This window comes from Notamacropus eugenii, chromosome 3 (genome assembly GCF_028372415.1).
Source record: "Notamacropus eugenii isolate mMacEug1 chromosome 3, mMacEug1.pri_v2, whole genome shotgun sequence".
Lineage (NCBI taxonomy): Eukaryota > Metazoa > Chordata > Mammalia > Diprotodontia > Macropodidae > Notamacropus > Notamacropus eugenii.
The window spans coordinates 464,021,016-464,047,869 of record NC_092874.1 but is presented as its reverse complement, the minus strand read 5'-3'; the positions used below and the strand labels follow the sequence as shown (position 1 = coordinate 464,047,869).

The 26,854-nt window shown below is 38.5% G+C and overlaps 1 protein-coding gene and 1 long non-coding RNA gene across 9 annotated transcripts in view; one reads left to right on the top strand and one right to left on the bottom strand.

The window, feature by feature from the left end:
• The window catches only part of FHIT (fragile histidine triad diadenosine triphosphatase), a 1,742,479-nt gene that overhangs the window by 1,319,691 nt on the left and 395,934 nt on the right, over window positions 1–26,854 (bottom strand). For all 8 annotated transcript variants that reach the window (XM_072598790.1, XM_072598792.1, XM_072598793.1 and 5 more), the window contains one exon: window positions 17,565–17,633. Coding sequence is in view for 3 of the 8 variants with exons in the window: in XM_072598795.1 (XP_072454896.1) it covers window positions 17,565–17,633 (69 nt within the window). In the remaining 5 variants the exon portion in view is untranslated. The remainder of the gene's footprint in view (window positions 1–17,564; window positions 17,634–26,854) is intronic.
• LOC140497638 (uncharacterized) lies at window positions 16,416–24,267 on the top strand. Its single transcript, XR_011964799.1, has 3 exons — window positions 16,416–17,420; window positions 20,883–21,000; window positions 22,180–24,267. It is a non-coding gene; the product is annotated as an uncharacterized lncRNA (long non-coding RNA).

The following is a 26,854-nucleotide window of genomic DNA, read 5'->3' as shown; positions in this document are numbered from 1 at the left end:
TCTCCCTGGATCATACTACCTTGCAATCACCAAAAACTTGCAGACTGCTAGATCTAGATCTGAAAACAGCAACACAAAAATGCCTGAAGCTTGGGACAGTGCCTCGCCATCCCCAGGTGAGAGGAAACCAACTTTAACATAATATTCAATGTCAAGAACTGCTCTGGGGTAAAGAAAAAGAACTTGACCATAAAAATCTACTATGGTGACAGGAAAGACCAAGACACAAACTCAGAAGAAGATAACAACGTGAAAATAGAATCAAAACATCAAAGGGAAATGCTAATTGGACACAAACCCAACAAGAATTCCCAGAAGAGTTAAAGAGATAAGAGTGGTAGTGGAAAAATTTGGAAAAGAAATGAAAGTTATTCAAGAAAATTATGAAAATAGAATGGTTTGGTAAAAAAAATATAAAAGGCGCAAAAATACGGAAGAAAACAATGCCTTAAAAAACTATTGGCCTAATGGTAAAAGAGGCACAAAAATTCACTGAAGAAAAGAACTTCTTAAAAAGTAGAATTGGAGCAGATTCTGAGAAGATGGCAGAAAAGGTTAGAAAATTCCAAGCTCTCACCATTTTCCCCCACGAAAGAGATAAAATAGCACTTTAGGGCTGACAAAGTAGGTAAAAATATAGGAATAGGGGCATGACAAGGGCCGTCCTGGGACAATTTGAGAAGATCAGAAAGACACCTGTGAAGAGTAAACTTCTCCAGGCGAGAGTCTACTTTAACAACAAGTGGCAAGCCCTGGGTTAGGTGGTTTGGGAGGCTAGATCTGCCCCAGCCACTGGAACATAACCCCAGAATAGTGAAGGGAGACGGGCATCTGAGCCAAGGAAAACAAGGGAACCTCTACTGACAAGGATAGAGTGACAAGGAAAGAGCACACAAGCTGTGGCAGTGGGGCAGAATGCCCCCGGCTATGGGCATTTAGAGAAGGTTGAGGGTTTGGCTTTGGTTCTAGGCTATAGCAGAGAACTGAAGATGTGGGGCAAGAGGCACCATCCCCCATACCCCAAGGCTAGAGATGATTACAAAAGTTAAGCTATTACCACAAAGAAATAAACCAGCCCAGCAGAAAGAATCCAACCATAGAAAGCTGTTATAGGAACAGAGAAGACAAGGTTCATCTTCAGAGGAGGATATTGAAGCAAAGAAACTCATCTTCTATCTCAATGAATAAGGTCAAATCATTGCCTGATCAAAAAGAATTCATAGAACATCTTAAAAAAAGACTTTAAAAATCAAATGACAGAGATGGAGGAAAAACTTAAAAAAAGAATAATCCAAGAAAAACAAGATTATAAAAGGAAAGTCAACCAATTATAAAAGGAGATTCAGAATCTTAAGGAAGAAAATGACACCTTGAAAATTAGAATCAGGCAAGGCAAAGCCAGAGAAATCATAAGAGATCAAAAGATAATTAAACAAAATATGAATAATGAAATAATAGAAGAGAAAGTGAAAGATCTTATAAGAAAAACAACAGATCTGGAGAACAGATCAAGAAGAGAAAACATAAAAATAATTGGACTAACTGAAACTTATGATCAGAAAAAGAATAATGATACAATAATACAAGAAATAATTTTTAAAAATTGCCCTGAAGCATTAGAATAAGAAAGAAAAGTGGAAATAGAAAAATCCATTGATCACCACTTAAAAGACATCCTATGAGGAAAACTCAAAGGAATATTATAGTCAAATTCCAAAATTCCCAACTCAAAGATAAAATATTAAAAGTAACAAGAATAAAACAATTTAATATGATGGTACCACGATTAGACTCACACAAGACCTAGAAGCAAAGACACTAAAGCACCACAGATCTTGGAACATTATGTATCAAAGAGCAAAAGAGCTGGGGCTCTGGTCAGCAAAGTAAAGTATAATCCTAAAAGAAAAAAAAATAGACATTTGATCAACTGTCAGACTTTCAAGACTGTTAGAAAAAAGAAATCTGAACTTAATAGAAGATTGGACATACAAGAGACAAGAGAAACACAAAGCATACACCAAAGACTGATTACAAGGGATTCAATAAGGATAGATTATTTACTTTTTATATATGCAGAATGCAAAATGCATGTTTAAGATTCTTACTAATAATTGGTTTAGCTGCAAGCATCCTGACTCATATCCAGGATGACCTGCTAGCACAGGTTCTTAGATCTGCTTCTTTAAAAGGAAAGCAACTTTTGAGGGTCAACAATCTTTTTTAATCATATATACTAAAAGAGAAAATACAAGCACATAAATAAAACCAATAGACAGGGCTTCTGTCTGGCCATAAGAATACAAATACCACAGATCAACAGACAGATCCAACTCTCTGACCATTACATACATACATACTTACCCGAGAGAAAAACACCAACATCTGGTTTTCAAAGCCAGGGGGCTCCTTAATGGCTTCGCAGAGTCTCATTTGGCACATGAATCTTCTTCCAAACCCCCAAAGCAAAACCTCACCTCAAAGCATACATACACTTTTCAGAACTGGAGGGCATGACCCAGAGCCTCATTAGCAATTAACAAAAGGTATAAGAATTCTATATAACAAGCCTCCCCTGATCAAAGCTTTTCTTAATGGGTTCACCTGAGGCCTATTAATGGGAGAGGAAGATCTAACTCTCATTAGCATTACAAGTGGGGAGCTCATAAGAAAGACTATACTAAACCTGAGTATGAAATGAATTTAAATAGTAAAACCATTAGGAACAGTTAAAAAAGAGTAATTGTTTTATACAAATGAGGTGCAAAAGGAAGAATCAATACAGAGGAATTAGAACGGGGAGTCAAAGTGGTAGTTCTGGTAACCTACTTTCATTGGGAATATATATATATATTAGAAGAGCATAAAAGTCTTCTAAATTGAGAAAAAATAAAACAGTAAGGGGATGAGGGGCAGAGGTCAAGGGATCTTCAGAGGGGAGGGTGAGGGAATAGGTAAAAGGGGGGATATAGAACAGTGTTTAGATCAATGGGAACGGGAGGATGAGAGAGGGATCTCTAGAAAGGAGGGGGAGGGAATAGCTTATAGGGGCTATAGAAGGGTGTTTAGATTTATGGGAATGGGAGGATAGGGGAGGGATCCGTGTAGAAGGGTAGGCAAGTAATGGGAGGCACGGTAGCAGGTAGAAGTAAAGTAGGGAAGCAGGAGGGATAGGAAACAAGAGATATGCACAAACATAAAAACAAAGATCAGAAGTAGAACGTGTTTGGGAAAGTATATGTCTATATATGTATGTGTGTATGTATATATGTATATGTGTATGCATATATTTATAGCTATAGAGAAATATATCCACACTTAATTGTAGCCTTCTAAGGGAGGAGAGAGAGAAAAAAAAATAAAGTAAAAAAGTGCACAGCAGAGAATAAAAGAAAACTTACAAGAAAGAAAAGATTGACAGCTCTCAACACAACATGTAGTATTTATCATACAGGCTTTCTTGAAACAAAAATTTGTTGTATAGTTTGACATGTTTTCCCCCTTTTTAACTTTAAATTCCAATATTTAAGTTTATGGTATGTTTCTATTTCTTTTCTCTATTGCATGTTTGTATTCTGGTGTTAGAGTCTAAAATGAAATTTAAAAAAAAGAAAAAAAATGACCTCAGGTCCCTTAGTCTGATCTTTAGTTCATGATTATTGTGCTAAGTTATCAAGGATTTGCTGAGGGTCATTTCTTTCAAGGGATTTCTAGGTATAATTTTAACATATAAGTAGTACAGATATGTACAATGAATGCCAAGATTTTTATATCACTATACTAACTCTTACAAAGGGACAATCCCAGGCAAAAGGTAACATACAATATCTTTCCACTCATTTGTTTTTGGAAAATTTACAACAGTTATATTTAAGTACTCAAATAAGGAATTTTTAAAAATATAGTAAAATATCATTAATTTAGATCCCACAAGTTCAGAATATGACCATTTGAAAAATGACTAGGCTGACTTTGTAAGATTTATAAATTTTTATTATTTATGAAAAATAGTATGGAAATAAATGAACATTACATATAAGATTTCATGTGCATGCTTAGCCTACATAAGAATATACTTTTTCAAAGGTCCTTAAAATGTTTGACCCTTGTCAAACGTAAAGGGATAGGATAAAAATGAAAAGTAGAATTGGACAACTGGAAGCTTATAACTCCATGAGACATCAAGAATAAAAAAAAAAAGTCAAAACAATGAAAAAAATAGAAAATATTAACTATCTCATTGGAAAACAACTGACAAGGAAAATAGATCAAGGACCGATAATTTAATAAATTTGTGGGCTACTTGAAAGCCATGATCAAGAAATAGCCTAGACCTCATATTTCAAGAAATTATCAAGAAAAACTGCCTTGAAATTTCAGATCCAGCAAGTAAAATTCAAATGGAAAGAATTCACCAATTATCTTCTGAAAGAGATCCCAAAATGAAAACCCCAGAAATATTTTAACCAAATCCTAGGGCTTCTAGGTTGAGGAGAAAATATTGCAAGCAGCCAGAAAGAAACAATGCTAATATCATGGAGCCACAGTCAGGATCACATAAGATATTCCAGAAAACAAAGGAGCTTAGCATCACAACTAAGAATAACCAACCCAGTAAAACTGAGTATCCTCCTTCAGGAAGAAAAGTGGATATATAATGAAATAGAGAGCTTTCAAGCATTCCTGATGAAAAAAAAACAGAGTAGATGGAAAATCTGACATTCAAACAGGACTCAAGGGAAGCATAACAAGGTAAATACAAAAGGGAAATCACAAGGAACTCAGTAAAGTTAAAGTTACATTCCTTTCCTATATGATGATACATATAATTCCTAAGAACTTTATCATTAGGGCAGTTAGAAGCAATCTACATAGACAGCTCACAGGTTTGGATCTCTCATTTTTTTCTCTCCTTTTCTCTATCTCCATGAATCTCTCTTTTCTGCTACCCTGTCTCTTTGTTCTCTCCCCTCCCCATTTCTGTCTCTATCTGTCTGTCTCCTCTCTCCTTTCTTCTCTCTCTCTCTGTATATATATATCTATCTATCTATATCTACATAGATATAGATAGATAGATAGATAGATAGATATAGATATAGATAGATATAGATAGATAGATAGATATATGTATCTATATCTATCTCACCTCTTTCTCTCTCTGTCCTCTTCTCCCTGCTTCCCTCTCCCTCTCTCCCTTATACCCTCCCTTCCCTTCTCTCTGTGTGCCTCTACATTTCTATCTCTCTGTCTCAGTCCCTTTGGAAGGAAGGAAGGAAGGAAGGAAGGAAGGAAGGAAGGAAGGAAGGAAGGAAGGAAGGAAGGAAGGAAGGAAGGAAGGAAGAACAGCTTTGCCTGAAGCTTTCCTTTGAGAACTGTGAAGTTTGGGAATGAAGCAAGTGTTAAACACTGTTGCTCAAAAACAGTCCAAGTTTTAATCCTCCTGTAATTTGATCTCCGGAGCCAATAACTAACTTCCCTTTCAGAGGCATAAAAAAGTGGGGAGTGGCTATTTGGGGAGGCAAGTCTGAACTCTGAGAGACTGGAAGAGAACACCGCCTTAATGATCACCCTGAGAGTGAGTGTAATCCATCTCAGGAAATAATAATAAAATTTATGATGGTTCTAAAATTGTTTAACTCCTTTCAGGAATCTGTGAATTATAGAGCAGTAACACCACCAAGGACTAGCAAGAACTCACACCCATCCTAGGTAGTTTTGCCTCAGAGGGTATCTGCAAAAATGCTTCAACTGTTCCCTCCTGCAAAAATAAAAGATAATTTATTGCTTGCCTTTCTAAACAAGGGACGCTCTTCCCACATGCCTATATTTCTTACACTTTGTTCTCAGTGTTTTGCCTCAAGGTCTCTCAATATTTGGAAAAATCTAGATACGTGAATCACTTTTTTTCTTGGAATGGGTGGGGTGGAAAAAAAAGATGGCAACCTTTTTCCCCTTTAGGTTCAGAAAGAACAAGGGTAGTGCGTTGGAATAGATGACTCACGTTTACATAGGACAGAATTTTGCCCTCAAGATACTCTTACCAGGGAGAAGGAAGAAAAACGTGCAGTATGCTTGCACGCTTTTTTTCTAGGAACCATTATGGCTCTTGGCATACAAACACATCTCGAGTTAGGCAAGTTCTTTCCTGCTGGGGAATATTTAACAATGACTTTGCAGATGAACATACAAAGAGCTGCCCTGAGGGGTCACGGATCTCCTCTCTGGCCTTTGTCCTTCCAGCAGGCCTCTTAGCTATCTCCTGGGTTCTTGGCACAAAAGGACAACTTTCCTCAGGACATCTGAACTGCTTCTCTGCCTGGAGCCTGGGCACCAAGAAGGCCAGACTCCACAAGGCTGTCTCTTAGACACTTTCGGCAGACACCAAGTCCCAATAATGCTGCCCATTATTAAAGATGAAATTAATATTTACTGACCCCACCAGAGTATTAGGAAGATTAATTAATGGATGGCTGTAAAGTTCTCTGAAGCAGAAAAGTGCTGTTTAAAATGCTCAATAGTGATATTATAATATGCTAATAGGGGACAAAATAGGACTAGCCCATTGCTTATACTTCGCATTTCAGAAAGGGCTTTGCAGATTTAAAATACTTTAAAGCTTCCTTATAAATATCAGCTCTGAGTCAGGTCCATAGGTCCTGTATTGTATGACTATTGATCAAAAAGCGTCTATTAAGTGCTTACCATGTGCTACATATGGGCAGCCAGGTGGATAGGGTGCCAAGCCTGGAGTCAGGGAGACTCATCTTGTGAGTTCAAATTCAGCCTCAGATACTTACTGGCTGTGTGACTCTGGACCAGTCACCTCACCCTATTTACCTCAGTTTCCTCATCTGTAAAATGAGGAGAAGGAAAAGGCAAACCACTCCTGGATCTTTGCCAAGAAAACCCCAAATGGGGTAATGAAAAGTCAAACATGGCTGAAAAATCACTGATCCCCTAGTTTCTGGGGACAGAATAGGGAGGGATAACAGGAATCTGAATTTCAACGTATTTTAGAAAGCATGGAGTCTTCCCCACCCACCCTGTCTCCACCCCCTACACCTTCATAAAGATAAGGAAACTGAGGTTAAGAGACTTGCCCAGGATAACATAGCTAGTAAGTTTCTGATGAGAGGGATGAGAACAGGGATGCCACTGGCACAGGGATTTTATAGATGAAGAAACTCCCTCTAACAATGCTGGTGAGCACTCTTTGTGCAACCTATTGAGACTGAGAGAATTATCTAGAGCACTGAGACATTAAACAACTTGCCCATCATCAAACTAGCTGACATGAAGTGCCTACTATGTGCCTCTGTGCTTGACTCTGGAAATACCAAGGGAAAAAATGCATAATTCCTTCTCTTAGGGAACAAATATCTATTAACATCTACTTCTACATGGCCCACATTAGGGTTATAGTGGATAGGGATTAGGAGTGAATCTGCAATGCTACTGGTGAAGGGAATGCCCACTGCTGATGGAGACCAACAGCTTTTCTGCAACTAATGGTCCTGGAGAGCTGCCTAATCCACTGAAAGGTTAAGTGGCTTGGCCTAGGGAGTCACACAGATGTCAACAACCCTCAGTCCCTTGGCTTCCCAGTTATGAAGATTTCTCCTCCACTCCCCATTGCAATGACAGGAACAAAAATGGCCTCTGCTCCTAAGGAGCTTATCTTCTACCAGGAGCAACAACGTAGATCTTAGACATGCATGTGTCTGTGTATATCTGTATGTATATGTACATGTATGTAATAAACATGTTTAAATGCATGCACACACAGACACATACATACAAATATGGACAGAAAGACACACACACAGACAGAGATAGATAGAGGAGGGGGCTCCAGATACATCTAGATACACACATATACATAATATATAGACACACATGCTTACACATATACATTCTCAAGACATCCCTTGTGATAAAAATTCAAAAATAAAGAAGGAAAGAAGCATTTTAACCAAGCTAAACAGGACACCCATGAGTTATGACAGGGTGGGCAGCATTCTACACCCAGATCTGCAAAGGAGGTGGAATTTGCTGCTGCTGTTTTAAAATTTTGAATAAAACCAAATTATTCCAATTAATAAAAATGTGTTACCTTTCACTATTAATTAGTTGAGAAGCAGCAATGTCAACACAACCTTGGGCAAGTCACTGATTGCTCTGAGCCTCAGTTTTCTCATCTATAAAATGAGTGTATTGGATATGGTATTTTCTAAGAGCAGAGGCTGCTGGTGCCACAGTACAGAGAAGACAAGTCTGGAATCAGGAAGACCCGAGCTCAAACTCAGCCTGAGATACTTGCTAGCTATGGGACTCCAGGCAAGGCATTTAACCTCTGTCTCAGTTTCCCTAACTGTAAAATGAGGACAATAATAAAACCTATATCTCAGAGTTATTGTGAAGATCAAAAAGAGCTTTACAGAATTACTGGCATGTAGCAGGTACGGTATAAATGTTTATCCCTTTCCGTTTCCCTCTGTTTCTTTCCAACTTTAACATATAATAAGAAAAGTGGAGTTTTTAAAAGAATTTTAAAACACTAGGCTATTACAATAACCTTGTGACGTAGGTAAGGTACTAAAGGTATTATTATACCCATTTTCAAACCCAGGAAACTGAACCTTGGAGGAATGAAAGAACTTCTCCATGGTCACCCAGTGAGAAAGTATCAGAGATTTAAAGGAGCTTTTGAGGTTTTGCGGATCAACCTCCTCATTTTATAGTTAATAATGATAATCATTATTATTTTAGCTAGCATTTCTGTGGCACTTTACAATTTGCAGAACACTTTAAAAATACTATCTCACTTTATCCTCACAATGGCCCTGGAAGGCAGATGCTATTACTACCCCCATTTTACAGATGAGGAACTCAATGCAGAGAGATTTAGTGACTCATCCAGCATTATGTAGATAATAAGTGTCTGAGGTTGGATTTGAATTCAGATCTTCTGAATTCCAAGACCAGGCCTCTATCTATTGCACCTCCTACAGATGTTAAAGAATCTAAGGCTGAGAAAGGTTAGAAGAGTCCCTAGAGCCACAGAGCCAAGCTCTGACCCCAAAGTCACACCAGGCACCTTCCAGAAATCAAAACCACAAAGGGGCCGTCTGGCTCAACCCCCTTGTTTTAGAACTGAGGCTTCCAGGGCAGTGAGGTGGTGCAATAGATAGAACACCAGATACTTCCAAGTTGTGTGACCTTGGGCAAGTCACTTAACACCAAGAAAGAGATAGAGAGACAGAGACAGAGACAGAGAGAGACAGAGACAGAGACAGAGGCCGAGAGACACAGAGAGACAGAGATAGAGAGACAGACAAACAGCCAGAGAAGGCGGGCTCCAGAACCCCCAGGCATTGCTTGACTTCCCCAGGTGAGCTTGTAGCTGAGCTGAGGTTCAAAACCAAAGCCTTGGATTCCAGACTCAGCCTGTGCTATACCACAGTGCCCACCTCCCTCTCTTTGGATATCAATGAGTTTTTGGTTCCCAGTATATGTACACCAGCTTCTCACTGGTCCACTATAACATTTTCAATTTTGAGAAAGGAAAATCAACAGCCTTCTGCCAGACCTCCTATGTTTGTTTGTTTATCTATTGTTCTATGCCTAATGTTGACTCTTTATTCTTATGGTCACAAATCACAGGCTTTTATTTGGATAAAAATAAAGCAATCTATACCTGTGATTCTTCTGAATTAAATCTGAACGCACATTTTCCTGGAAGATCTTCTATGACAAACAAAAACATGCCTCGGTTGGTTTGGTCCATAGGCAATGCTAGATGCCTCCATTTATCAAATGTAAACAAGAGTGAGTCAATGTCCTTGCTCAACAAGGCGCTGAAAGTGGGTACTTGGAAAAGGGCCAGAGTCACCAAGGAAAGGAGGAAGAAAGGACAACATTCCAGCATTGGTAAAGGGGGACAGAAGACAAGCCATTGTGGGAATTGTCCCATGAGCTTCTCTTACTGGATAAAGTGACCTCAATGTCAGTTTCTCTTGGGCAAAGGATGGTGGGGTGTTGGGATGCTCTCCTTAATTTGGTCAGGTAAGTCCAGGCTCCCTGCTGAAAATTCTCCTTTCCTCCACCGTGACATAAGATCTCCATAGCACATTTTTATTGCTGTTATATTTTAATAGCCTTCTTGTAATGTAAGATTAGTTTTCTAAAATTTGTGCAAGTGGCAAAAACCCTGGTGCTTTGGTGTGGAGAAATGTCCTAGGGTGCAAATGGACAGTTCCTCTCTATGGCATTTGTGGCACTAAGATCTGTGTCAGAGACAAAATGGGAAGCCAGGTCTCCCCACTTGCACCGACAGCTCTCTATATGCTGAGCCTTGTTCGTCTCTCAAGAGGAAGGTAGAAAGAGAATTAAAAATCAAACCTAATGCAACCAAGTGAAGCACCATGACTAACGAGAAGTGTCAAGACTCTTGATGCACACCATCATTAATTCTAATTGATAACTATGATCAACAAAAAAAGGCAAATAGAGTTTGGGGGTCAGAAAATCTTTTGTAATCTTAAAGTTATCTCAAAGTGAAGTGGGGGACTGTGGTAGGTAGTAGACTCTTTTTCATGAAGGACTCGAAAGGAGGGAATGCCATCTGTCATGTGTGGTAGCAGAGATTTTTATTCAAGGATGGCTTGGACCAGATGAGTGTTGAGTAATGTGTTTAAAAAAGTACATGCTTTTAAGATCATCAAAAAGGATGGGGTATGAAGTTTTTATCATAAAATGCACAGAATGAAAAAAATTAATAATACATAGAACTACTGGCAGAAGGCTATAGCTATTTTATTCTTAAAACTGAAAATGGTATTACTGAACCTAGAGCAGATCAGTAAGCATTTAACCCACTATTGGGAGGCAAAATACATTTATAGCCATAGATTACCAGCAGTGGGCTTCATGCCATGTAAAGTATTGAATCAAGCACCCTCCCTCCCCAGGACACTTGCTATATAAATTACAAATGTTCAGAAGTCTTGGCAAGGGGCTAATATTAATAAGAAAATGAATTCAATATTCATGAAAAGAACTTGAAAAGCCACTGTTTATTCCTGAAATCCTCTGATATTTCCCATAATTATTATGTCATTACAAACGCAGGGGTGAGAAACACAAAGAGGGAGCAAGTAATGTTTCTGAGATGAATACACATGCAGACAATGGTCTTAAGAAAAATATCCCCATGGCTTCAGATCAAGAGAAATAACGTACGATCGCAAACTGCAGAATTCCTTTTAAAAGCAAAAAAAAAAAATACATATTGAAATCAGAGTAAAAAAAAAAGATGGTTATTTTTTTTTTAAACAGGGAACTTGCTCAAAGGAAAACCAAAAGTTCCTGTGCCTTACTAGGTTCCTTACTCTTTGGGAAGACTGAAGCTCCATGAGCATGAAACCTATTTTTGTACACTTAAGACCTAGAACAATGCTTGGTCCATGGCACGCACTTTAAAAATGCTACTTAAGTTGAATTGTATGTAGTAAGTGCTGAACAAATCTATGTTGAAAGAACTACCCGGGATGTTTTCCATTTTCTAAAAAGAACACAGAAGAAATAATACTGAACTTGAGAATTACAGGACCTGAGTTCAAATCCTGACTCTGTCCCCCAGGAGTGATGTGTAACCTTGATCTCTATGGGCTGCAGTTTCCTCATTTGTAAGATGGGGGTGTTGGAATAGATTGACTTCTGAGGACCCTTATATATCTATATCTATATCCATATCTAAATCTGTATTGACGACCTTATGATCCCATGATCTCTGTCAATAGACATTTGTTCCCAGTAGAAAGTGATTGGATCAGCTCCCTACTTCGCAAATTTCTTCTTATTTTAAATTAATTTCTTTAACTCTATTGAAGAATACAGATTCACGGAATCAGAGATTTAGAGTACGATGGGAACTTGTAATGACCTAGTCTAATTTCTCCATTTTACAGATAAGGAACCAGGGACCCAGAGAAAGCCTGTAATTTGCCTGAGAGCACATAGTTGAATGGCCAGAGCTAAATTTTAACCCAAGTAATTTAACTACCAACCCAGTGCCCTTTCTATTGCACCACAGAGGGCAAAAGTTTTAAGTGGTTTTTACCATCTACCACCTTCCTTTCCATACAAAGGGATACTGGTATCTCAAACAACTGAAATTTGATATAGCCAGAAAATAACTTTCACTTCCCCCCCAAAAAATCAGTGCTTTTCTGAGCTTCTCCATTTCTTGGATGGCAGTAACAGCATTCTACTCACCCAGGTTGGAAATCTCCCAATCATCCTTTCTCATCCATCCCAAATAGTCCTTTCTCATTCATCCCAAATAGTCAATTAACCAGTCGAATATGGAAGTTTTTACCTCTATAGCATCTCTTAATCAGATCTCTTTTTTCCTCACTCCAACAACCATCACCTCAAATCAGAACCTCAATCACCTTGAATCTGAACTATTTGAGTATCTTCCTTCCTAAATGGTCTACCTACCACCACTACAAAAGTGACTTTTCTACAGTGTGGATCTGACCATGATACTCTCCTACTCAGTGAACTGTGGTGGCTCCCTATTACCTTTTGGATTAAATCCCACTGTTTGGCATTTGAAGTCTTTCCAGCCTGACCCCATCCATTCCCTGTCTCGTTATATATTATTCCCTTCCATACACACCACCATCCAGCCAAACTGGCCTTGTCACATGCTCCTCATATGTCATTCAATTTCCCATCTCCTTTCCTTGGCATTGACTTCTGACTTAATCACTCAACAGAAAGCACTGTCTCTAATGTTACTAATGATCTCTTAATCCTCAAATCTGATAGTTTTTGATCAGTCTTCTTTCTTAATCTATCTTCTGTGTCTGACACCAGTGACTAACAGGAAAAACTAGCAAATAGGAACAAACTACAAAATAGAACTTTGCAAACTTTTAAAGTGGTACATAAATGTTAGAGGTCTTCATTATTGTCATCACCATCATCACCACCACCACCACCATGAGCCACCCTACCTCCCTTCCTCTCTAGCCTTCCTCTCTTCTTTCCAGGTTTTCTTAGCATTGCTCTTCCTTGGTTCCATTTCTTACCTATCTGACTGCTCTCAGTGTCCTTTGTTGAATCATCATTTATGTCACACTCTCTGACTAGGGATCTACCCCAAACTCTGTCCTATGTCCTCTTCTCCCTTCAACTCTCCTTCTAAGTCATCACCCATTGCATGAGTTTTAGTATCATCTCCATGTAAATGATCCACAGGTCAATATGCCCAGTTCCAGGCTCTCCCCAAGGGGTCAGTCCCCATCACCAGGTGCCTATTTTACATTTCAAATTGAAAGTCCAATTTGAGACATCAGTCCAAGAGATATCTCAAACTCAACAAGTCTCAAATGAAATTCATCATCTTTTCCCTCAAATTCTGTCCTCTTCAAAACTTCAATATTTCATTCCAAGGAACCTTTCATTCAGGCATCACAGACTTAAACTCAAAGCACAGTTCCCAACTCTTCACTCCACAGAGCTAAGAAGCTACCAGATCTTGCCATTCTAAGCAGCCAAGGATAGATTGTTGGATATCAAGTCAGGAAGCCCTGAATTTGAATCCTGTCTCTGAGATTTACTTGCTGTAGATTCCGGGCAAGACACTTAACTTTCTCAGTCTTGGTTTCCTCATGTGTAAAATGTGATGATAGTAGCACCAACCTTACAGGATTACTGAGGAACAGCTGTCCTTGGTAGAAAGTTTCTCCAACCATCTAGCTTAAATTAGATTAAAATTAGATTAGCTCCTGAAATATATGACACGAGTATGATTACCTCCTCAGAGGAGGGAACATAAAGTGCCGCCTCAGTGTTATCATTGTGGTTGTTGCTGTTTATTTGCTTTAATTATCTCCCACCTCTAACGGTCTTTTTTCCATTTAAATAACTATCACTTTTGGCCAAGCCCATATCACTATCACTTTGATACTGTAGCCCCCCACTAACTGCTCTCTGTCTCACATTTCTCCCCATTCCAGCCCATCCTGCACTGGGCTGCTGAAGTGACCTTCCTCAAACACAGAGCTGATCAAGTCACTCCCTTACTCCATCAGCTCCAGAGGCTCCCAGATGGCACCAAGATCAAATCTCAACTCCTCTGGTTATTAAGGTCTGACACAACCTAACCCCCTCATCCCATTCTAACCTTAGTGGACATTACTGTTCCTCCCAGGCTCTACAATACAGCCCAACTGGCTTTCTCTCTGTTCCGCTCTGTCTTTGCACTGGCAAGCTCCTGGGCCTGAAAGAGACTTCTTCCTCCCCTTCATATTACAGGAGCAAACACAGGTCAAGGACCAACTTCTATATGATGTGTTTCTTGATTTAGTCCTCTGTTCCCTCCCAAATTATCCTATGTCTACTTCATTTGTAGGTAGATGTACCAAGCTCACACAGTCACTAAGTGTGGGAGTGAGGATATGAATCTGGTTTGTTGAGGTTATTTAGTTGTTTCGGTTGTGCCCAATTTTTTCTGACCCCATTTGGGGTTTTTTTGGAAAAGACACTGGAATGGTTGGCCATGTCCTTCTATAGCTCAGTTTACACATGAGGAAACTGAGGCAAACAGGGTAAAATGACTGGTCCAGGGTTTCACAGCCAGATTTGAACTAAGGAAGAGGAGTCTTCTTGACTCCAAGCCCAGCACATCAAATCCAGTGCCCTTTTCACTGGATTTATGGAAGTCTCGATAAGCTTATAATCAGGAAAGCAAGATACCATAAGTACACAGATGAAAATAATAGATATTTTCAGGGGAAAGATTAGTGATTTCTTGTTATAGGAAAGTCCCTGGGTGGAATTTTTCTGCTAATGCAGGGCAACACCAACTGTGCAATTTATATTCTTCAAATGTTGCCTGGGGCACTGAAATGTTAAGTGCCTCTTGAGAACTCTCTTCAGTCCTGGGAACCATGGTTTAGGATGGACAAGGATATCTTTGAGAATGGCCAGAGAAAGGCAACCAGGATGGTGAATATAGCTCACACTCACATCATGTGATATCCTCACTGGTGAGCCCAAAGGAGGGTGAGATCACATGAGGGGGAAGGATCACAGGATCCTTGAGAGAGAAGTGGAGGGTCCTCAGAAGGCAGCGAGTTCAACCCCTTTGTTTTAGAGATGGGAAAAATGAGGCTGGGAAGAGAAGGGACCTGGGGAGGTCCCAATGGCAGGACCAGAACTCAAGCCATAGGAGTTCTCCTCATTCTAGAGATGAGGTATCAAGATGCCATGGGACAGGTGGCACAAGAGCTGGGTCTTAAAGGAGATGGGACAAGGAAGAGAAGGATGGCAGGAAACAGAGGGCAACACAGACAGACAAATTGTCTGATTATATATACATACATCTGCATGTCACATGGATGTATACATATGTGTGTATGTATACACACATGCGCATGTACATATGCATGTGTATATGCATGTTTATATATGTAGGTGTGTATGTATATGCATGTGTATGTATGTGTTTGTATGTGTGTATGTATATGCACATATGAGCACATATATACATTCGCATAAATATATGCATATTTACCTATATATCTATATATAATGCATATGTGTGTATGTATACATGCACATACATATAGCATGTGTGTATATGCATATACACACATATACACATATACATGCCTATATCTCTATATATGTGCATATGTGTGTATTTGTATGTATGTATTTGTGTGCACATATGCACTGCATACATACACACATACACATGCATATACATACACTTGTGTATATATATGCATGTACACATGTGTGAGTATATAGGTATGTTTTGTGCATGTGTGTATGTGTACCCATGTGCATGTATGTATATGCACATGCTTGCATATGCATTTGTATGTATGTGCATGTGCATATAAGTATATGCACATGTGTGGGTATACGCGTATATGTAGAAATATGTATGCATATACATGTGCATATGCACACATGCAGATGCATGTGTATAATGTATGTATGTGTATATACACATGTGTGTATGTGTGTGTTATGCATTTGTTATATACATTATATATATATATATATATTCATTTCACATAATGACAGGTTAAAAAATATAGCGAACCCCATTCATTCATTCATGCATTCATTCATTCATGATTCAGTACTTCTGTTGGGTGATAACCATATGCCTCATGGTTTTTACTGGCAGCTTCCATTTCCTCTCAGAGACAGAATATGCTGCTAATACAGGGTACTTGATATTTCACGCTTTGCCAGGGCTGATTTGGATAAGCTAGGCAGCCGCCTCTCTCAGTGCCATGTTGAATGTCATCAGGCAACCACCATAGCGTCTGAACCATCACCAGGAGTGATCTCCCTCCATGTTTGGCTCTGAGCAGACCCATCTGCAAACACTGGCTTGTGCAAAGTCCTTCCTCAAGCCAACTACAGTCACAGATCCCAACTATAAGTACAAGCTTGAAATGAGAAGGACGAATGATAGGGAGCACACATCAGATCGGTGAAAAATTTCCTCTCATCTTAGCAGTTCCCTAAGAGAGAAGAACTGGAGCTTCCTCACCCTGAAACCAGAAAGACCCCTGTGGTCTTCTTTCCCTGAAATATCCCTCTGCCATTCTCACTCCTTTCTTCATTGATGAGTTCCTAATGGAAGATTTCATTTTGGGGAGGGACCTAGGCCAACTGGCCATGATCCTCCTCCCAGCTCTGATTCTGACTTCTGGACATCAAAACTCTGTCCTCATGCTGGGTACCTTGGTGAACCTGGCATGGAGTAAGTGCTAAATAAATACTTTCTTCCTTCTGAAGCTAGAGATCATCTAAGCCAGGTGCTAGGTATACCATGGGTATCAAGTCCCTGTTAGCCATTTTTTCTTCCCTTTCCTGTCTAAAGAATACTCTCCTTGGAAGAAAATAAAAACTGAGTGGCCCAGACTTCTCTCTGCTGTCCATTACCATGGTCCCATCCAGACAAGCATCCCAACCTTTCCCCTTATTTCCTTGGAATGCAGGGCTACACTGAAATCAAACAAATCCATCTTGAAAAACTCCCACTTCCCTAGCTATGTTTCCCCACCATACCAGCTTGTTTGACTTTTTACTTGGTATGCAATATGGAAAGTCAGCAAAAGCTGATGTTTGGTCATTCCTCCCATGTAACAGACCTGGTCGAAAAGGGATATATTAGGATAACAGTCAAACATTAGCATATGCTAAGTTCCACGAGGCTCCAGTTCAGACCTTACAATCAAAGAGCATTCAGCACCAAGGGCAGAGATATCTCCTTCAAGCAGCTGCCCTACCTCTCCATCAAGCAAGACCAGTCAACCATGCTCTATGTACACAGATGCAGTAGACGTTCATCTACAGGGAAATGGAGCTCATGAATCCAGGTGAGTATGGAAAAAAGGTGATTGCCAGTCCCACCCCTCATTATTCAGGCATCATCCAGAGAACAGTAGACACATAATGTAGCAAGTTCCAGAAAACAATTGGGATGGGGGAATTAATTTGGACTTTTTTAAAGGATGACTCACCTGGTCTTGGGAGTGATAATATCCAAAGTCTCTGTAGTCTCCAGAAAATGGAGAAGTTTGGTAATTCAACTGCAAGAGAAAGAAAATAAAAGTAAAGGGCTTATCATAATTCACTCTGCAACAGAAACATAAAAATGTGGATTTCAGTGAATTCCTACTTGACTAATGAAAGGTTGATTCCAGGACACTGTACAATTATTTCTGGTAGACCTACAATTCCTAATAAAGTTAATGCCACAAATATTTACTGTCTACTCTGCGTCAGACATCATTCTAGGTGTTGGAGATACAAAGATATACAGCAAAATTCCCCCTGCCCTCAAGGAGTTTATATTCTACTGGGGAGAGGGGAACACTATGGATACACATATAAGTATATGCTAAATAAGTTCTCACTCTGTGTGTATATATACACACACATTTATGTGTGATATATATTAAATATCCATATATATATTGTGATATATTATATGGACATATATATTGTGATATATATATGTGTACATATATATTTAATATGTTATATGTAAATATGTAATATATATCAATAAGCATTTATTATGCATTAGAAATTCAAAGACAAAAAAAGGAATTGCCTCTCCATTTAAAGAGCTTACATAACATGTTTGATTTTTAAGGGTTCTGGCCTACCTGCACTCTATACTCCAGGTTCTTCAGGAGGTGATCTTCAAATGAAGAATAAATCACTAAACTTTAAGTGAATTTCTACATTAAGAGGCATGATGTTTGTATTGGAAGCACAGTGGGACTTGGAGGCAGAAAGACCTGAGTTCAAATCTAGCTTTGAAACAATCCACTTTATGACACATGCCCCTAGGAAAGTCACTCAATCTCTTTCAGCATCTATTTCTTCATCTGTAAAATGGGGATGATAATAATTTGTCTCCCAAAGCTGTTGTAAGGATCAAATGAGATGGTGTTTATAGAACACTTTACCGATCTCAAGGCACCACAAGATGCTGTCACCGTTGCTATCATATGTGCAAACCATCACTGCTTTCACTCAGCTATTTTGTAGTATCTTGTTAACATATGTCAGATTTAGCTAAGGGAACTCCCAGTTGTTTAACATGGTGTAGAAAAAACTTAGGCAAACACAGTGGAGCTGTCTTCAAGACCCTAAAAGAATGCTTTAGGGAAGAGGTTTGAGACGTGTTCTCCTTGCTCTTAGAGAGCAGAAGCAGTCCCAATGTGTGGAAGGGACCAAAGTGTGAGTTGTGACTCAATGTAAGGAACAACTTCATTGTGGGAAGAGCTTTCCCACAGCAGCATGGTCTTCTTCCCTGGACATCATAAAGCAAAGGCTCACAAAGGACAGGTTAGTCGAAACGGCCCCCAAAGTCCTTTCTAGGGCTGATTCTGTGATTCTCTAAAAGGCTTAATTCTTCTTCCCCTCCTTTTGAAAAAAATCCATTTTTATAGTATCCTCTTCCACTTAGCGACAAGGTTTAGTTGTGATCTCAAATGGAAACAGAGTCCCCATACAGAAAGGACATGGTAAGGAGGTTGAAAAATACCTCATTGCTTTCTCACTCTCCTGACAGCAACCTTGGAGGAAGGTGATAATGAGGACAGAACCACAGAATTTGAGTTAGAAGAAGCACAGTAAAGCAAGCAAAAGATTTTATATGCCATGATTTTTATTCAATTACAAAAAAAAAACAGTTATTTCAGTTGCCTATTCAATAGTCAACAGTACATTACATATAAAATAATAATAACAGAATAGCCACTTGTCCCAGGACCATTTCTACCTGAATTCTATGACCAAAAGATGAGATAAATAACAATAATAAAAGAAGAGATGATGATAATGAAAATACTAAGAATTGACATTTACATAGCAGTCTAAGGTTTAAACAGCACTTTACACTTACTTTCTCATCAGATTCTCACAACAATCTTGTAATGTATGACAAGTAATCTTATCTTCATTGTCAAGATGAGGAAACTGAGGATCTAAAAGATTCACACCATGATCATCTAGCTTATACATATTGGAGGTAATTCTAGGAGGGGACCCTACTCATTCTTCTACTTTACTATTCAAATTAATGAAACCCACGAGTATTTGTAAGTCTAAATGAGTGGGGAGGGATATTGGATTTGAAATTTCAGGGCCATTTGTAAATCACTAGTCAATCAATCAAAAAGTATTTAATAAGCTGATATTAGGTGCTAGGTACTATGTTAGAAACTGAAGTTATAAAGAGAAAAAAGGGAACAATCCTTGTCCTCAAAGAGCTTACTTACATTCCAAGAAAACCTTAGGAGGGAAATGTAGTCACCACCCTCTCCAAACCGCTCTCTCATAATTGGTTAATTGGAAGAAGACTCAGCCTCAGAAATTTGAACTTCAGACTTCAGCCAAATAGGATGAAATCATAGGAAATGGATTATGCTTTTAATTGGAAAATAACAAAGAGGAATAATTGTGTGAAGCTATCCCAGTTTTCCAAAGAACAAGTGGACATCTGGAAGCAAGTCTACAGCTTTTCAAACCCCAATCATCCTGCCCACGGTTCACAAAGCTTAGGAAAAGAATACTGCTTGTGACAAGACTTGCATAATGAAAAACAACTTGCTCTTTCTCTCTCTCTCTCTCTGTATATATGTATGTATTCACACATACACAAATATATGTACATATACATACATGTATGTATATAATGCACATATAGAAAACTGTACATGCATACACACACATATATATGCATATATATTTATATATAATGCAAGTGATGCTTCCTAACAAGTGCTTATGAAACTGCATAATTTCAAAGCCTGGAGTATTATATTACACTGTTTTCCTGGGAGTTGTTCACATTTGCATATCTTTTTACACATCCTATGAAATTAATATTGCCTTTTGTATTCTGAACTTAGCTAATATAACTTGCCATATTTGCTTTGCATTGCTATGAGTAATATAGATTGAACACCCAGGGGAACTTGTGTTGCCTACATAAGCTTTATTCTTTCGTGGTTACATTTTTCTAATATGAATACATTAAATCAAGATTAATAAACCTTTGCAGAACAGGCTGGCCTTGCAAGAGGCAAATTGCGTAGGGGGGTTAGTCAGCCCTGTGAATACAGGAAACAGAGTTGGGAATAGAGAGCTGAAGGAGTCTGTTTGCAAGGCCATGGAACATCAGACAATATGGCGGATCCCCCGCAACGCCCAGTAAATGTCTTATGGTGAGCTCTGTACAAAAGAACATCAGAAACATTGCATTTGAAAAACTCAATTCATGATAATTACACTACTTTCTCCCCTTGCTGCCTCTTTCTTAGATATTAGAAACTCAGCAAGGTTCTAGAGCTTTGGAATTCCTTATGGGGAGATCAAAGAAGAGCCTCCTAAGATGAAGAAGCTAGAATAAAGAAAACCAGCACTTTGGGAAGAAGAAAGGTAAATAGCAAGAAAAATATGAGGCAATTGGGGGGTACTGGCAGCAAGCAGGAGACAGAAGTCCACACACAAAGGAAATGGAGTGCTAGAGAATGAGGGTTCAACATGGAGGAATAAAGCAGGCTTCTATCTTCCGGAAATGGAGTACAAAGGTATCACCATAATAGTGGTATAATAATAGCAATGATAATTGGTAGAATTTATATAGCACCTTAATGTTTGCAAAATACTTTAAAAATATTATTTCATTTGCCCCTCACAACAACCCTGAGAGGTAGGTGCCATTATTACCTCCATTTTATAGATGGGGAAACTGAGGCAGACATTGGATCAAAGAACGAATAGTAGTAAATAGAGCACCAGCCTTAGAGTCAGGGAGATGAGTTTGAATTTTGTCTCAGATGGGCATTTGCTAGTTGCATGACTCTGAGTAAATCACTCAACCTTTCAGCCTCAGTTTCTCCATTTGTAAGATGGGAATAATAAAGCTATTATAGCTAAAGCTTTTTGCAAAGCTTAAAAATGCTATATAAATATTTGCCATCATCATTGCCATCATTATCATTATTCCCTCTTACCTAGACCACAGCAACAACCTCCCAACTAATTTTCAGGCTTTTAGTTTCTCCGCTCCTGATCCATAATTCACATAGTTGCTCAAACGTATATACACAAAATACAGGTCTAATCACATCACTCACTTGTTCACACATCTCCTGTGTCACCTTATTACATTTGGGAAAAAGTGCCTTAGCCTTCATTTATCTAAGGTCCTCCATAGTAACGATTCCATTTACCTCTCCTATTTTGAAATTCTAGAGCTCCTTTAGAAAGCTGGCCAAGCTGAAGAAAAATTCTTACATGAGCCTATGACAATCCAAGGATCTCTGGCTCATTAAACTTTCAATAACCTGAAGTTGACACTGGGAACCCAGACATTCCTCCTACATCTACATCTCCAGAATGATCCACCTCTTAGAACCCTCTCTCTACTGCATAGAGGAGAGATTCAAACACTTCACCAGTCCTGCTCCCAGAGGGCCACTGAAGAATACTGTAGCCAGCCGCATGACCGTGAAGTAGTCACTTAACTTCTGTGTCCTCACTTAAATGGTCTGGACACTTTGGCCTCTCAATTCCCTTTCTAACATTAACTCTATAATTCTCTAATCCTACCAGGTACAGCCTTATATGGAAAGCACATTCCTCAGTTACTGACCTGGCTGTCTAAATACATTATATGATGGCCTGAAGCCCTGAATCAGTCATCAGTGGAGCCCTTCCCATTTGTCCCAGATGACAGGGGACCATGTCATCTCAACCTCAAGGATAAATATGGAAGGAAATTTGCTTCTCTCTTCCCCATTCCCAATCTGCTTCTCAACAGGCATATCTTTCTAGACCAGAAGCCTCCAGCTGCCCCCATTTTCAATAAACTTCATTTCCCCAAGGTATTTATTTGTAAGAGATTATTGTGTGAAAGGTTTTTCTCTACAAGGTTGAGACAGTACTAGCCAGGGGCTCCAGAAAAAAAAGACCCTGGAAGATCTAGAAATCATATTCTTTTCAGTTCAGTAAGCATTTGTTAAATTTTTGGTCAATGAAAAGAAATAATTTTAAAAATCTGTTTGATATAGGCAACTGTGACTGGGCTTTAGTGGGCTTTCTAGTCACATCTTGGCCACCCTATCCTGTTCAGCTGGATTTTTTGAACCCAAGTGTTGGACTTTACATTTATGCTTGATAAATTTCATCACTGTTGGCTACTGTCAGGATGACTTTGCATACTGATTCTGCCATTTAATTAGCTCTGTGAGATTTGTTTCATTTTTAAATCTGATAGGTGTGATGTCTATATCTTCCTTTGAGCTGCTGATAAAAATATTGTCCTGAAAAGGGCCAAGGACAGCACTTGACCACCATGATAAAAAATAGAATCTATGCCCCTAAGTCTCTCAGTGTCCTTCTTGGAATGTCATGAACACTAGAGGTTGTTTCCAGATTCCCTCTGGTATTATCACTTATTTGTTCCCACCTAGATCACCAGGGGCAAGGACTGATACTTAGATTTAGCTAGTTTCAGGAGGTAGTCCATCACACTCCAAATATATTCCCAAGGAAAACAATAAATCTCACAATGTGTTGGAAATTTAGTTACATACTGCTTACATACCACTCAGTCTTTCTTCATTACATCATTTCAAGAAATGCCATTCACCCTGACCTAGAGAATAAGAAGATACTCCATTTTTAGAAGTCCAGACCTGTCTTTTGGGTTTAGAAAAGTGTCAATTTTAAAATTCCAAAATGCTCACAGGTGTTTCTTTCCTTCCAGGCTCACATCACAATCTTTGCCCCTTGCAGCCTATAACTTTTATGCCTCTGGTTTAGAATTTCCTTTTTCCACAGGATCTATTTCTTTTTTTCCTCCTGGGTTTTTATTTTTGAGCCTGCTATAAAGTATTACATCCTTTCTGATAAAGTGGAGAACCAAGATACATTTCTCCAGTCCCTTTCTCTCTGCCAGGAGGCAAACTATTTTGCACTCGCACAATACCTATTGATTTCCTGAAGCAGAAATACAAACATGGCACAACTTATCAGTTTATTAGAACATTTTTCTCATTCTCTGTGTCCACCGAAATTGGGATAGTCTGTTCACTGTTATTTGTGGGTCTTCCTGACTAGTACTACTGCTAAATGCCAAAGCAAACTAGCCAATGGTTAGGATAACATAATACTGGGAACAGTCTCTAGGGGTTCAGAAATGCTCATTTTGGTCAAAGACCTCTTTCTACACTTCCTCTCCTAACCTTCTCACCTACTTCTGAAGAGTCAATGCTGTTGGATATGTGATCACCTCATTATAGATAACAATCACAGCTTGTGATGCCTGTTTTCAACCTGCATGACACTTGAGTCTTCCAAAAGGATACAATGTGCTTTCTAGGGATTATTAACCATTTTTATGCTATAGTACTCTAGGTAGTCTGGGTAATCCTATAAGCCTTTTTTTCCCCCAGAATATGATTGTTCTTTTTAACAAATAAAACACGTTGGATTATAAAGAAAATGAATTGTATAGAAATAAAGATGTATATTTTTCCCAATCAAGTTCACAGGACTCCTGAAATCCATCCATGGATCTCTTGGGGGTTGATGAGCCCCAATTTAAGAACCTTTGATGTAGATGTTTTGACATTGAATGGATAACAATGGCTGAACACATAAGTTGTCTATTGATCGTCCCTTGTTGTACTACATGATGATGGTCCTCCTCCTTTCCTCGTAATGCATCTCTGATGACATCATTGTGATGACTTCTCTTCTTAGATGTTTTGTGCTAAGATGCTGCAGCCTACTCATGACCATTGTGGGTACCGGGTGACCTTCAACCTACAAAGTCTGTGTGTTTACATCATTTGAAACTCAACTCATGAAGATTATCTGGATGCCTTCTCATCAAACATCCATAATAAGATTTATATCAAGGCCCTAAATGTTCCCAGTATGAACAGTCACCTCAACTAATATATTTGCTAGAAAAACTCCAAACTTGTTAACCTCTTCAGAACACATTTTGCTTTGGGCATCTTGGTTACTTCAAACAAGGGGGTTTGGAATGCGTTAAACAATGCGGCACATTAAAATTCAGGCATGAAAAACTCTAAAATGCAGGAAACTTAAAGACGGTAGGTGAATTAACATCTGTTTGGTCCATGGCAATATAATTACACATCTCATTCTTGACATAGAATAGATAAGAATGTAACACTCTTACCTTTGCGTACCCCTGTATTTTCCTAACATATCTAAAAATTAAAAGCTACCCAAAAAGTAGACTATCAAGCTTTAGAAGGTCATGGACTTCTTCTCATAACAAGACTTCAAACAGCAGTAAGGTGATCATTTGTTTGTGGAAGGAATTCTTTAAAAAACACACATTTTATTGATATATCTTTCCCCATTCTCCTCCCTTCCCCACAAAGAATCACATCTCTTTTTAACAGGTGTTAACATGAAATCTGTAGTTCCCCAAAGTAGAAAAATTTCTGAGGTCTCTGAACTTGGATGAGAAAATCATATCATATTAATTTTTATTAACCTCTAACTAAAATTTAGTATTTCCTTCAATTATACCTGTAGATCACAAAACTTTATTCTGAGAAGGGGTCTTTAGGCTTCATCAGACTGGCAAAGGTGTCTATGACTCAAATTTTTTTAAAAGAATTCTTATAATATAACAAGAATTTTTCAAAAAGAAAGGAACAAAAGAGGCAAAAATAATCAGCAAAGCTGGTTACATTAAAAAAAAAAATTCTACTATGTGCAATCTTCCACAAACCTGCAGTCCCCACCACAAGACAGACACTTCTGCAAAGGAGTGAGATGTTTGCTCACATCTCCACTATGTGACCAAGTTTATTCTTTATATTTTTTACATTCATTTTTAAACCACTTCTTGGTTATTCTTTCCACTTACATTATCATAGTCACTCTGTATATGTCTTTTTTGACTCCACTCACTTTACTTTGCATCCACTTATATGAGTAGCATGTTCATCACTTCTCACAGCATAGTAATAATCCATCACATTTACCTACTCGAGTTTGTTTATAGTCATTCCCCAATCAATCAGTGTCTACTTTCTTACTACTTCTTTGCTACCACAAAAAAGCTGCTATAGATGGGGCATTTTATATATATCAGATCTTTCTTTTTATCAATGACCTCTTTGGGAAAAACTGCAATCTTAAGGGATAAGGGGACCTTCCTGCATAAGGACCAGAGTGCAGACCAGAATGGCAGTGATCACAAGTCTCCTCAGATCACACCACCCTGGAAGCAATGAAAACTTCCAAATTCCCAGAACTAGCTCTGAAAATATCAGAGCAAAAAAGTCTGAAGCCTGAGATAATGCCATTCTCCACCATCCACTGGGAATAGAGCCCAGTATTAACATAAAGTTTAAAACCAAGAAATCGAGACAAAAACAACAAAAACCCTAACCATAAAATGTTATTGCAGTGACAGAGAGAAGACAATGAAGTCAAAAGAACTAAAAACAAAGCTTCAAAGAAAAATGGGAAATGAACACAAGTCCAACAAGAATTCCTGGAAGAGCCAATAAATTATTGTCAAAACCCAAAAAGAGGGGTAGAGGAAACACAGGGTAAAGAAGTGAAAGCAAAGGAAGAAATTATGACAAATCCAATTAACAGCTTAGTAAAAGAGTCCCCTCAGATACTGAAGAAGATAACACCTTAAAAACAGAATTGATCAAATGGGAAAAGTATAAAAGCTCACTGAAGAAAATAATTCCTTAAAATTTAGAACTGGGCAAATGGAAGCTAAAGACTTTATGAGACATCAAGAAACAATAAAACAAAATCAAAAGAATGAAAAAATTGAAGAAAATGTTAACTATTTCACTAGAAAAATAACTGATTTGAAAAATAGGTGGAAGAGAGATTAAATTCAGAATTATTAAAGTATCTGAAAACCCTGATCAAAGAAGAGCCTACACATATTTTAAGAAATTAGCAAGGAAAACTGTCCTGAAATCATAGATTGAGAGGGTAAAATAGAAATTGAAAGAATCTACCACTCACTTCCTGAAAGAGATTCCAAAATGACAACTCCCAGGAATATTATAGTCAAATTCCAGAGTTCCCAGCTCAAAGAGAAACTACTTTAAGTAGCCAAAAAGAAACCATTCAATTACCATGGCACCACAATTAGGATCACACAAGATTTAGCAGCTCTCACTTTGAAGAAGCAGAGGGTATGGGATATGACTTTCTGGGAGGCAAAAAAAGCTAAGAAATATAAAAAATATAAACATAAAACATA